Source organism: Quercus suber, unplaced genomic scaffold (assembly GCF_002906115.3).
Source record: "Quercus suber isolate HL8 unplaced genomic scaffold, Cork oak 2.0 scaffold_469, whole genome shotgun sequence".
Taxonomy (NCBI): Eukaryota; Viridiplantae; Streptophyta; class Magnoliopsida; order Fagales; family Fagaceae; genus Quercus; species Quercus suber.
Window position 1 is genome coordinate 563,049 of NW_027069920.1, and position 14,969 is coordinate 578,017.

At 33.3% G+C, this 14,969-nt stretch overlaps 1 protein-coding gene across 1 annotated transcript; it reads left to right on the forward strand.

Annotated features, from left to right (window-relative positions):
* Positions 1 to 4,207: 4,207 nt before the first annotated feature.
* LOC136062945 (protein neprosin-like) lies at positions 4,208 to 6,547 on the forward strand. Its single transcript, XM_065762700.1, has 5 exons — positions 4,208 to 4,466; positions 4,589 to 4,675; positions 5,731 to 5,955; positions 6,085 to 6,249; positions 6,439 to 6,547. Exons 1-5 carry the CDS (start codon positions 4,320 to 4,322, stop codon positions 6,514 to 6,516), a joined length of 702 nt encoding a protein of 233 aa, XP_065618772.1. The 5' UTR covers positions 4,208 to 4,319; the 3' UTR covers positions 6,517 to 6,547.
* Positions 6,548 to 14,969: the final 8,422 nt, after the last annotated feature.

A 14,969-nucleotide genomic window follows, 5' to 3' on the forward strand; every position in this document is an offset into this window, starting at 1 on the left:
ATAAAAAAACTATTTGAAGCCTTATTTTAAAAAAATTAAATAGATTTGACGATAAAAAAAATTGTAATTAAGTATTAAATTCTTTGATTCTTTTCTTTTAAAAAAACTAGATTGATTATTCCCTTATTAAAAATTGATTATTTATTTCTACAAATAATAAAATAATATGCTAACACAATCTCATGGGTAGCCCATTAGGCCTAACTTAGTAACCTAGCCCATTAAAGACAAAATGGGCATTGCCCATGGGCAGGGTCATGGGCTGGGGTTTTCTCTTTTGGCCCAGCCCGACCCGGCCCGTTAACTAGTTAATAGCCCATTATGCCCAGCCCATTGTGCCCTTGGGCCAAGTAAAAATAGGCCGGGCTAGCCCGACCCAGCCCATTGACGACCCTTGAGTATTTGAGGGGAAAAATATTAGAAAATGGAGGCCGCAAGGCTTGCATGTCAAAGGAGGCTTATGATCATATTACATATATAAGGAAAGAATGTTCATGAAGATGTATTCCAAAGAGACTACACAAATGATTTTGGAGAACGACGCAAAAAACCTATTCAAACCTTTATAAAGTAAAGATTTTTATTATTTATTGGTCTCAACAATAAATAATTTTATTTCCTTAAATTTATGGATACCACTCAGAATTATATGTTTATATTATATAAAAAAAATCCTTTGTTGAAAAAAAAAAAGAAACCCAAAATAATGTCTCATTGCCAAGCCAATTTGAAAAAGGAGTAGAGTATTTAAGGGAAAAAAAAAACTATTAAAAAATGGTGGCCATAAGGCTTGCATGTCAAAGGAGGCTTATGATCATATATAAGTGTAAATGTGGGATTTTCAACTATTTTGTATTGGCTTTAATTCTGTGCCAAATTTGATTGTAATTTTTTCAATCATTTTTCCCTGTATGTATGTGGGTTTATTTGTAAGGGATGAGTGTGAATGATCGGTAAAGAATCAAGCTTCAAAAGTTGAATCAATGGATTTCACGACTAGCTGGGGAGTAGATCATGAGAAGAAACCCGCAAAAAGGTCACTTGTGGAGCACATAACTGGAAGATGAAGAGTCATGTCAGGCTGTCAATTTCGCAATTGTCTCGCGAGAAGGGCCAACTCGTGAAGGACACGTCAAAGTTTATGTTTAGAAAAAATTGTGTTTTGCTACCAAGTTTTTACCTACACTATATATACCCGCATTACCCACAAATTGTAAGGAGTGTTTTTCAGAGAGAAAATCCTAGAAAATGCACTTGAGAGTTAGAGATTATTATACCCACAATCATCTACACATTTCCTTATGGTTTTCCTCAACTCCTACCTCTCCATCTATAGATCTTTGAGAGGTTGCTAGCCCAAACACTTACCACACTCATTCTAAGTGTAAAGTGAGATTTTGGTGCTATTGGGAAGCATTGGAAGGAACAATTCATTGGCGGATGCAATCGAGCTGAATTGCGGGATCCAGAAAGCTAAAAAAGACAAGACTCTGAGAAGTTCGTTGGTAGCAGGAGCTTAGAGAGCTCAAGTACATGAGGTAGACTAAGTTTGAAGGGTTTTTTTGTTATTTGTGTACTCCAACTTTATTCTCTAGTGGATTGATTTCGACCAGGAAGGTCGTAGAGAGATTTTTCGTCTAGTTCTTCGGTTTTCTCTTCGATAACACGTATCGGTATTATCTAGTAATTGCATCTCTCTTCCCTACTCTTTAAACTTTCATTTTATTGTTGATGATGGATGAATATGGCTTAGGGTAGTGTTATCGGTTCATTGTACTTATTTATTCTTGTTCCGCACTTAGTCTAAGTTAGAGTAAAAGCAATCTAGCCGTAATTTTTTATTGGGGGTCTGAAAAAGCTATTGGGTTTTACCACAAATCTGAGCTTTCAATAAGAAAAGAATGTTCATAAAAATGTATTATACATACAGGGAATCCTCAATGAAATTTGACAATAGGAGTAGTATGAGTAACAAGTAGATATGAAAAATATATAGATGACCACAATGAACACATTAACATACGTATATTTATATATATACATTATAGATGAGCACAATCTAAACATTATATATATATATATATATAGAGAGAGAGAGAGAGAGAGAGAGAGAGAGAGATTCAAGTTACACTTGGTGTAACTTCATAAGAGTTGCACATTTTTTAAGTCATAGATTTTTAAGAGATCTAACGGTTGAGAAAACATCATTAAATATTAATATTTTTCACCTTATTACCTAATTAATACTAGCATTTTTTTTTTCTCTCCTTATTTATTGTGTACCCTTCATTTGCAATAACCTGCCAACCATACTAATCTACCAAGGAGCACCTCACCATAGCCAAATCTCCCCTTTAAGTATAGAAGCAATATAGCAATTAAATATTATGTTAATTGAATAATTCCTATATCACCTAAACGTAGGTCATGTATCTTTAGCACCTCCAAGTTGAAGCTCCTTAAGAGCTAGTCAAAAGTGTCGTTACAAGATATTGAAAATCAATAGTCGATATAGCAATTTGCTCCTATTCCAAATGGGTATTAAATGTTTTTTTTCCCATAGTATGTTTGACATGAAGTCTTTGCTAAACTTGCTAGTTGTACAAATGTAGCAATTGGGTAATTTACCCAATAGCAAAATTGTCTACAACACTATTTTCACCACGACCAGCTCTTTATTAATGGGAATGTGAAGTAGAAAGTCCAACCAAAATTTTCTAGTGTACCATTCAATAGCTTCTTTGTGGAGATGTGGGAGGTTGGTAATGGTGGAGTGCTAGTATATGTAAGATTTGCAGGTTATTGAAAATGGTAGTACCCTCTAATTAAGTGGAAAGCAATAAATAAGGTGAGAGACAACAAATGCTAGTAGTAATTAGGTAATAAGGTAGAAAGTATAAACATTTAATGATATTTTTTCAACCGTTAGATCTCTTAGAAATCTATGGCTTAAGAATATGTAATTCTTATGGAGTTACACCAGGTGTAATTTGAACCCATCTCATATGAGTTCTATAACAATTTGAAAATCCCACATTTGAATTACATGTTCTATATGTTCTTAACATTCTTGCCAATTTTCATGTCAATTAGATGTTATTTACCATTAAATCATAAACTCATTTTTTATGCATTATTTTAAACTACAAAAACTTGAATTCAAACAATTGATTAATGACATGACTACTAATTTTTGATTACCTGAAATTTTGCAAGTATAGGGAATATATGAAGATAATATAATTTAACGGTGGATTTGTCAAAATTCGCATCCAATTAAAAAATAGAGTGGTATAAAATTACTTAAAGTTACACAAAATGTAACTTGAATTCAGCCCATATATATATATATATATATATATAATACTTGAGGCTAATTTGTAAAATAAAATTAAACTTATGTGAATATTTAGCATTATTTTAACGTAAGAAAACCAGTAAAATATATTTCATATAGCATATCGATTAGATTGTAACTTGTGTAAGTACAAAAAATAGTGTTAGGTTAATTGGCCTCTCTTGACCCCTTGGATTTTCCTTTGTGTAAGAGCGCAATTTTTTTCAGAAGTAGTGAATGTAGTTGCATTTCACTCAGGACATCGGTTAGTAATAGATAATTGCATTTGCATCTCTTATTAATAAATAGTTTTTCTTGTTTTCCGGTATTTGTTTTGATAGAAAATATTGTGTAAAGATAATTTTTTGTGTTTTCTAGAATTTGGTAACATTAAAAAAAAATTGAGTCAAAAAGAAAACTATCTTTAGTTAAAAAAACTGCTTATTTTTAGAGTTTTTTTTCCACTAAATTTTTTGAAAAACAACTCTATCTCACAACAAATTAAATAAGAGATGTTAGAAGATTGTTTTTTTAATTTATTTAAGATCGCTAGTAAACATAGGAAAATGAGATAATTTTCTATAAAAAACTTTTTGAAAAATGACTCATTTTTAGAAAAGATTATTGCTGAAACAAACCTTGTGTAAATCTAAATTGAAATTCAAAAGATGTTTTTCCTAAAAATTCTCTTCATCTCTTATTAATGACTAAATATAAACTAATGTTGAAAAGGCATCATTCCTTAAACTTATCTATTTGTTTTTGGCAACATCCTAACTAAGGAAATTATGAGTTGGATCTTGTTATCAAAGTGGAAAAGGTAAGCTATTTACTCTCACAAATATATGTATATATATATAGTTCTTTCAATCTCTAGCTTCCATAATAGTTTGAATCTTACTACTGTGACTCTGTAGACAGGAGGGAATTGTATCCCGAAGATTTATTCAACGATAGAGAGTTTTTCAACCTTCCTTTCTCTATGGCTAACATTGTTAACAATAAACTAGAATGTTTAATGCTCCTCTTGCTAACTTTTTCTTACGTGCTAAGTGACAGATTTGTTGATGGAAGAAAGATTGGAACTTCCAAATTGGTTAAGCCCAAAGGAACAATCAAAACCATTGAGGTAATAGTTATTGCTTTCCTTCCTTGACTTTTATCTTGATTTAAAATGTTTTTTTTTTCATACTTATATATGTATTTTTTTTTTATTCTGAACATATCTAAGGTCTAGTGAAAACTTTTCAGGGGAAGGATGGTGAGATAATTGACTGCGTCGATTTATATCAACAACCTGCTTTTGATCATCCACTTCTGAAAAATCACACCATACAGGTAGTTAATTTAGTTATTGCTAACTCTATATACAGGTTTTTATAATTGAAATTTCTATTTCATTCTTTTCATTTACCTCATAATTTTATAATTTTTCTTCTTCTTGGTGGGCCATTTCAAGGGTGGCCTAATGGTATTTTATAAAAAACTATTGAGGTGGACATCAAGAATGTTAGGTACAGTAAGCCTGATGATCAATAAAGATTCGTTGATCTAAAAACCAGTAACCTTTTAGCCCTTTCATCGAAAAAAATAATAATAAAAATAAAAATCACTTTTTAAACCATAAGCCCTTTATTTTTTGTCAAGACCTATGTTACTATACCAAACCTCATTGAGTTTTTGGGAAAGTTGAGTCCAGAAACTGATTTTCTCAACTAAACTAGTGAATTCGCCCTTACTTTAACTAAAAATAAATAAATAAATAAAAATATTTAGCTTTGTCAAAAATAAAAACGAAATAAAAAATATTGCAAAGAGAATGTATTGAGAGTGGAAGTATATAAAAGAAAGGAAACAAGGAGTTATATGGTTCAGCCTTATGGTCCACATTCATGAGATAAAACTCTTGACAACTATATCTTTGATATTAATACAATGTGTTGTGACTCTACTAGGGTTTATATAAGAGGGTAAAGTTTAGGATTCAATGTACATGGGTCAAGAAATACAATCAAGTCTCTTGAGTTAATTCATAAAATAATATTAACCCAATATATATCTTTGACAAGCTTAAATATTCGTTTTGGAATACTTTTCAAATGAACTATTGTATAGTCCACCCTAAAAAAAAAAACTATTGTATAGTACATGCATTTGTACAACAAGTCAGTCTATATTCAAGGTTAAAAAAAGGGTTAGTATTCCTTTATTTATTTATTTATTACGTTTATATAAGCTTTGAGAGGGAAATTATAAAAATAAATAAATGAATAAAAACAATGAAGAGTACTAAACTCAACAATTCAATGCTCTAGGATTTAATTCTTGCTTTGCCTTTTCAATGCCACAATTGGGAATTCAAACTAATAATTGATTTACTTTTGACTAATCAGACGGAACCTAGTTCAATTCCAAGTGATCTAAAAGCGAATTCCTCACCAGTTAAGCTAATTCAAGGTTGGCATAAAAATGGACAATGCCCCGAGGCAACAATCCCCATTTTACGAGCACCAAAAAATCAACACCTTCCTGCTTTGCGTCATTTCAAACGCAGTCGAACACAGCATAATAATCAAAGCTTGGATAGCGATGATGGTGATAATCTGAGTGATCATGAGGTATTCATGTAGCATTGAAATACAAAATTCTTTTTCGTCTTGTATATATTTATTTATTTCTGTAAATTAATTATTCTTGCTGACATATATATATATATATATATATTGATATGAATGATATTGCAATAGTATGCCGTAGCATATTTTGGAGGAAGTGGGACTTATTTAGGATCGCATGCAACAATAAACGTATGGAAACCAACTGTAGCGAATAATGGAGAAATGAGTATTGGTCAAATCTGGCTTGTAAATGGTCCAGAGCAAGAAATAAACACTTTGGAAGCCGGATGGAGAGTAAGTATCTTTACCAAGATTAAACATCAGCTTATATTTAGATTTTATTTTTTAAGTGTAAGTCTAAACTTTGAGAGGATTAGATTCTATTGGCATTCAAATCTACACAAGAATATCATATAAAGTTTGATTTAAGATATATATGCCATGTATTTGGATAATGATTTGATGAACATTTCATGATTCCAGGTTGATTTTGACCAAAAATCAAAGTTCTTCATATATTGGACTGTAAGTTTGCTTATTTCTTTTCAAGATAAAATTTAAAATTACATTAGGAATTTCGCCAACCTATTCTCATCATTTGCATGCTTGCCATTCTGTAAATATGCTTGCTATACACACGCCTTTCTTACATTTTGCTCACGAAATTCTTTTCTTCAATGCTTTAGAGCAATGACCGTTGGTGGCTCAAAGTGAATGACCAGGCGATAGGATACTGGCCTATATCCATCTACAAATATTTAAAGAATGGTGCTGCTCGACTTGATTATGGTGGAGAGATTTACAACTCAAAAATAGGAGGCCAACACACAAAAACTCAAATGGGAGTGGCCATTTTCCAAGTGAAGGCTATGGAAAAGCAGGTTATTTTCGACATATTCAATACGTGGATTCATCAGGCAGTTTTAAAAGATGTTGGGGCGGGGAACCTGAATAAAGATACGACGAAAACTTCCTGCTATGATATAGAAATACAAAGTGATAAGAGCAGTGGAACCAATTTTTATTTCGGGGGTCCTGGCTATTCTGCTGATAAATGTCCATGATAGCAAGGGAGAAAAAACAAAATCTTATTATAAAAATAAATAAGACACATATTTGAGAAATAAAAAAGTCATTTTTTTTAAATTGGTAATGCGTATTTACTATTTTCGTAGTATTAGCAAGAGCTGTCGTCCAATTACATTTTCAATAATATCCTAAAAAGTTGGATTTCAAAAAATGCATAAGGTTTTGTGGTTATTGAATAAGTTGTAAAATACTTTTCTCATTATATGAGAAAAGTATTTGCAATATGTATCATTTACTATACCCTAAAAGGACTACTCATATCAAAGTGTTCTTCAATGAAAAATAATACAATATAACTTTAGCCATATGTAAGGTCACTCTTTATTAAATTCTTAAATGTGTGCACTATACTAAAAATGATGATTAATATTTTTTTATTTGAATTTAGATAGTCATCATCAACTATTTATAGAAATTATAATAAACTTAAACATAATTTTCCCTTTAAAAAATATAATTATCATTTCTATAAAATATTAATGATGAACCTAAAATTCAAATAACAAAAGCAGCTTCCCCTCCCCCACCCCCCCCCCCCCTTTTTTTTTTTNGCTTCCCCCCCCCCCCCCCCCCCCCCCCTTTTTTTTTTTTGTGTGTGTGTGTGTGTGTTTCAAGTAAGTTTAATTAGCTGATTTACATGCCACTTTTAGTTCTGTGCATAAATACTTGAATTTATATTATTAGAACATTGACTATGGTCATTGATGGTTCCAACTTCGCAAGACCAGACATTGGGATATTGTAAAAGTCTTAGAGAAAGAGCTAGAAGGCCAATTGGGGAGGACATATCTATATATATAATAATAGGTGAAGCAGAGAGAAAATCCAATTAGATTTCAATTAGATTCTCAATTTTGCGCCATTTGTCCTAACCAAAACTCAAAAAAAAAAAAAAAAATCTAATTAAATTATAAATTTGACTCCAATTTTATGTCATGTATCTTATCTAAATTTTCTAATTTTTGTGCCCAAATAAATGATGCATTAACATTTAACACGGAAGAAAAGAAAACCACAATGATAATGCTCATTAGCCTAAGCAAGAACATCTTACTTGCACACTTTTATGGAGATTATAAATTGGACTCTAATTTTGTGTCATGTATCCTATCTAAATTTTCTAATTTTTGTGCCCAAATAAATGATGCATTAACATTTAACGCGGAAGCCAAGAAAACCACAATGATAATATTCATTGGCCTAAGCAAAAACATCTTACCTGCACACTTTTATAAGTGATCTCAATAGAGTCTGGAACTCTTCTAATCCCACAACTAGAACCAAGGAGTCTAACGAGAAAGACTATAAAAGTTAAACATCATCTCCTCCTAATTCTATATCGTCATCACATGTCTCCTCCTCTCTCAACCTCTACTAACTAGATCCGCACACTACCCTCTCTTCCTTCTCACGGATTTCTCAAAGTAAGGCTGGGTTCAAACACAATGTTCAATCCCACTCTTCCTTACTTCACACTCCCATACATTAGCGCTTCATTGGCGCCTCCAAGAAGATTCCAAGCTCAATTATCAGTTTTTATTTTTTAATATCCCTTTATATATTTTAAATAATAAAATGCAATATTCTCTTTTTTCTTCACTATAGCATCACTTAAATAATAAAATGCAATATTTTTTTTTTTGTTTTATTTAATGCTATCCTATGTATGATAAACCAAAAAAAAAAAAAAAACCAATAGCATTACTTAAATAATAAAATGCAATATATATTTTTCATTGTTTGATTTAATTCTATCATCCGTGTGATAAACCCAAAAAAAAAAAAACAAAAAAATTGGCCGATAGCATCATTACAATAACCAGTCATGTGCAGTAGCACGGGTTACATACTAGTTTTAATTTAATTCAGAATCAGGAAGAGTCATCACACTCACACATAGATCCAAGCCCAAGGACCATTATCCTAGAGACGGATTTTTAATAGCAACTAATATATATATCTTCACAGTTTTAGAATCTTGACTACCAATAGTAAAACCAGAAATTCATAGATCCAAGAAACGTCGTCGTTAAGTGGTTCGTGACAACCTTACGACGAAGAAATGAATATCTATCTCAAGATTCTCAACATATTAAGAATGTGCATTAAATATTCGCAGGAGACCAATATTGTATCTCAATGAGATACCAGTATCAAATAATAGCGATTGCCGATTGACATCACCAAGAGATAGGTTGTGGCCAAGGAAAATGGCAAACCATATCAATATATATCATTAACTATCAAAGTTTAGGGCCTGGGGTGTTAGTACATTTTAACAAATCCCAAAAAATGTTGCGACTAAAATTACTCAATTAAGATCTCAAACTAATATATAAATAAATTAATCAAACTTAAGAACAACAAGAGTTTTGTAAGAACTTTTTCTCCTTTTAAGGGAAAAACAACTGAACCAACTTAAAAAAAAATTATTCTAAAATCGATTATAATACCTTTACATGTTTATATCCAAAGCTTAACATAAAATACAAATTATCTCTGCTCTAATATTTAACACAAACTCACCTGAGATCTTTACTCGCTCTCTGATGCTAAACCTTTTTGTGGTTGCTGAGAAACTCTCACTAGTTCTTATGGTTGCGTGTGGCCCATGACTAAAGAAAAATCCTTCTTTACTTTGCTTTTACACGTGTACTGCAATTTCTTTTTTTGTCCTTTTGTTTTACAGTCCCTTGAAATACTCACGTGTTGCTATATATATATATATATATAACCTAATTTTCTCCTTTTGTGCTTTTTTATTTTTATTTTATGCATTCACATTCTCTAAATTTAGGTTACTTTAGAGCATTCGCAGCAGTGGAGCGAAAAAATTATAATGTTATTTTAGCTCCACCAATATAGCAAAAAAGCCTTGCAGCAGTGGAGGCAAAGTTATAATTTTTTGCTGATTTGCTATAGTGCACATCTATCTATAGATGTGCACTGTAACAGACATCTAAAAAATAAAAATAATATTTTATTCAGCCTCCGATTAAAATAATCCAACTTACTTTATTTTTTTTTTCATTTTTTTATTCTATCTCACCGTGCTCTCTCTCCATCATCACTCTCAAGCTCTCATCAGTTCTCTCATCTCTGTCATCTGTCAAGCTCTCATCTCTCTCATCAAGCTCTCATCTCTCTCACCTCTCTGTTACTGCCGCCGGCCCGACCCAACCATTGCAAGCCACCGATCGCCTCACTGTCACTCTCCTCTCCCATCGTCACTCTCTCAAGCTCCCTCATTCACCGCCGCCGACCCAAGCCCCTGCCCAGCGCTGATCGCCTCAGACCTACGCCGCCGATCGCCTCCGGCCTCCCTCACCTCCACTCCGTCGCTGGGTCGTGGTTGTGCTCCGGTGTGTGTTGGTATCGGGGTTGAGATCGGGGTTGTGATTTGTGGCTGTGGGTTTGTTTTGTGGTGTGCTGTGGGTTTTTTTTTTTTTTTTTGTGTTGTTGTGGACTGCTGGTGGTGGTGGCTGTGGCTGTGGCTATGGATGGTAGAGTAGTTGTGGTTGGTGCTGCGGTTTTTTTTTTTTTTGATAGGAGGATATATTATTTTATTGTAGTAGTTATATTATTTTATTGTGATGTATATATTATTTTATTGTGTTAAAAGCTAAAATAGATTCATTGCTGCAGTATGTATGTAGATAAAATAGATAAGTGACTTTTAGTATAGCTAAATAGCTAAAATTTTGCCTTCACGCTGCGAATGCTCTTAGGAATACTTTTTCTCTTCATGTGTAAATAAATTACTGTAATTAAATTTTACTTATAATTGATTTATGTTAATATTTGCATTAATATATATATATATATATATAATCGAAGTCTTTGATCTTGGTTACCTCTCCACAATTTTATACATCAGCATTACTTAAATAAATATTATAATTAATATTATCTAACCAATATTTAAAAAAGTAAAAGAAAATAAAAAAAGAAAAACCGATTCTCTTTTCCCCCCAAAAACAAATTCAACTTTCATTAAAAAAAAAATCGACTTTTATAAACGTAGACATTGCCATCTCCTTCTTCTGCTATCACTCCTAGCCTTTTCTGTCATCACCGTCTTCTTCAATTATCTCTTTCAAGTTTCAAACACAGCTATCAGTTCTCTCTATATCTCTATTATGCCCAAATCTCTCTCCACACAAAAACCCTAAACCTAATGCATTCTCTAACCATCTATAGGCCTCATCCTCTTTGCTGGAAGAAAAATTCTACAAAATAATTACAAAAATTGAAAGGAAGGATCAATGGAATAAAGGAACAAAGGACCAACCAAAAAGGGAATTACAAAATTAGCGTAAGGTACTGTTTTTATATTCAACTTTTATTTTATAATTATTCCTGAATTTTAGTCAATTAAACAAAGGAACAATCATTATTCCCTGAAATTTAGAAAAACATGTTGCGTGAAATTTAGTCAATTGTTTATGCAATTGTTAAACAAAAACTTATATTCGCTCCTTTATTAATTGTTAGGTTTCTATTTTTTAGGGATTTTTTTTTTTTTTTTATTTTATTTGGTTTTGTCTTAAAAAGAAGAAACNTTCAAACACAGCTATCAGTTCTCTCTATATCTCTATTATGCCCAAATCTCTCTCCACACAAAAACCCTAAACCTAATGCATTCTCTAACCATCTATAGGCCTCATCCTCTTTGCTGGAAGAAAAATTCTACAAAATAATTACAAAAATTGAAAGGAAGGATCAATGGAATAAAGGAACAAAGGACCAACCAAAAAGGGAATTACAAAATTAGCGTAAGGTACTGTTTTTATATTCAACTTTTATTTTATAATTATTCCTGAATTTTAGTCAATTAAACAAAAGGAACAATCATTATTCCTGAAATTTAGAAAAACATTGTTGCGTGAAATTTAGTCAATTGTTTATGCAATTGTTAAACAAAAACTTATATTCGCTCCTTTATTAATTGTTAGGTTTCTATTTTTTAGGGATTTTTTTTTTTTTTTTTTTTGGTTTTGTCTTAAAAAGAAGAAACATTATTTTTGTTTTGTGAATTTAGTCCATTTTTTGTTCTGTAAACTAAAACTGTGGTTTAAAAGCTTATATATATATATATATATTAGCATTCATACTATTTTTTTTTTTTTGAAAGTGCATTCATACTATTTGAATAAAGTATTTAACCAACTTCAAAATTGTTCCATATTTATTTGTGAGATTTTGTATTGCTCTCTTTATATAAATAGTAAATACAGCAGTGTTGCTTTTGTTTAGGATCCGATTCACATACTTTGAATAGTGATTTTGCAATTGACGTACACTGTTTACAAATCTTTTGTATTGGTTTTTATTGTTTTGGCTGTTGAATAGACTCGCTATATTGTTATTATAATGTATACTAAAAGTTATGCTATCGCTACATCTGGCCCTACGGAAAACACTTTTGACATTGGATCTTAGGGTACGGGATGTGATTGTTCATGTTGTTGAAGGTGATTGTGCAGCTATTACTACTTGGAAAATTACATGTTTGGGAGAATTATGCTAGAAATGTTAAGTTAATCATAATGTTTAAAACATTGCATCAATTGAAACATTTTTTTAATGTTTCATATTGAGGATAAGGATCTTTTAGATTAGAATCCTAGTGTACAATTGGAGGGGAAGAAACAAAAAATTGTTTAAATCTTCTTACAAAGTTACGTTTGCAAAGCATTTATATCTAATAAAAAAAATATTAAATAAATAGCTTTCCCACGCATCGCACGGGTTAGCAGCTAATTAATTATATTTTTAAATTATATTTTATTTTTATATTTTTAATCCAACCCTCATAGTCAGAATCTTGTCGGAATCTTGATGGTTACCTTTTTATGACTTTATTTTACATAGTACTATTATCCTAGAAAATAAATGAGACCAATAATGAATAATACTATCTCTTATCAACAATTAAATCTAAACTAAAGTGGAAAAGATGTTTACCCTAAAAATTACCCTTTTGTTTTATGCAACCTCATAGCTAAGGAAATTATAAGTTAGTTTTTGTTTATTGAAGCATAGAAAGTAAGCTAATTACACACACACAGAGATTTATACGTGCTTACCTTATTACTTCCCATAGAAAGAATAATACATGTGTAAATCCTAAGTGGAGGCTATATCCATGTGTAAATAGCTCTTAGCACGTAACATTTGATTCTCATATATCTTTCTAGAATTTCCTCAAATCTGTAATTGATTTAGGTACTTGATGACAAGTAAATCCACATTTTTTCCCAAAGAAAACCATGTGTGACATTTGAATATTAGCAAACCAAGTACTATATTGCAAAGTTTTGGTTCAAAAAATTATCAATAACAATTAGATCATCTTAGAAACTATTTAGAATTTGCTTATTTCTGCAATTTTTTTAATTCTTATTGTGCACACCCAAAACCGAAACCCTGTTGGGCTGGGCCTCACTTGGGCTCACAACTTACTTGTATAGTGGGTTTGGATTTCCTACACTGGGTCGTTCTGAACGCCAAGGCCCAATGGAATCGCTTTCCTCTCCTCGGGGGTCTGAACCGCTTCCTCACTCTGTTTTCTCTGTTTACACTCTTCCTATCCTCAATTTCCCAACCCCTGTCTTCTCAAAACTTCCAGTATTTATAGTTCAGAAATAGCGAAGAGGTCATGATTATTTGCCAATAAGTGCAACAGGCGGTCCAGTATTATCGATCGTAAGTGGATAGTTAGATAGTCATGGGAAGCGGTGAGGGTAGCGTTGGAACTTGGTTCCCATCTCCACGATAGTTCCCGGCTGCGGTGTCTTCCCGTGGTATGACCAATCTGGTACGGGGCGGGGTGTCCCGCGAGCTATATGTTACCGCTCGGGAAGGGGTTTCTCCGAGAAGCAATGAAAAGGCAAAGCTTGGGCCCGTGGCAAGCGTGACTCGGGGGTGGGCCGCTTGGCAAAGGGAGATGGGCCTCACGGGCCATATACCCAGGTCGATGTCCAAGGCCTACTACGGGTCATGGTGTGGGGGCCGTACAATAGCCCCCCCTTGATTCGCTCCCCATTCCCGGGGATGAATTAAGGACCACGAGGGGTAAATGTGTGCCTGGGAAGTCAAAGGGTCAGTGCCCGGCCATTGTGGGGCACGTTAATGCGCGCCTCAAAAGACGCATTTGGAATCGATTGACAGCCTACCCGTCATTATTGTCTGACGGTTCGTGAACCGAGGCGTCGCGCGTGTGTTCGTTTGGAGCGGCGGTTCGCGTGGTTTCAGCAGATCATTAAATGCCTCTTCTTCCACCCCCCCCATGCTTATAAATAGTCCATTTAGTCGCTGGTTCTCACTTTTGCATTCTTCATCTTTCAGTATCCTACTCTGCCGAGCATCCCCTTTCGTGGTTCATCTACTGGCCCAGAACACACCCCCTCCCTAGAGCCCCTAGTAAGTTCCTCTCCCTCTTCTTGCTTTTTCAATTCAGCCCTTTTAGTCTATTCTTTGGTAATCATAGCATTTCTTTTCCTTTTTACCAAAAAACTCTCGTTTTGAAAAAAAAGAAAAAGAACATGAGTTACTCTTACCTCCTTTCCTCTGAGCACGCTTTGGCTAGATTTAGGGAAGCGTATAATGTCCCTAGTGACGTAGATATCGCCTACTGCAACATGGGCGATATCGACATCCAGAGGCGCCGTGGTGAAAACACGGTGTTTTTTCCCTTGATGGCCGTCTTAGAGGGCGGGCTTAGGTTCCCGGTTGACCCTCTGATTCTTAGCACCCTTAGGTTTTACGGCCTATGTCCCGACCAACTCCCTTCCAACTTTTACCGGGTAGTGAGTTGTGTGAGTAGGTTGAACCGGTCGTACGGGTTGCAACTAAACCACCACGACATTAATCAGATGTATAGCCTGTGCAGCAATGTCGAGTCTGACTATTACTTAAAGACT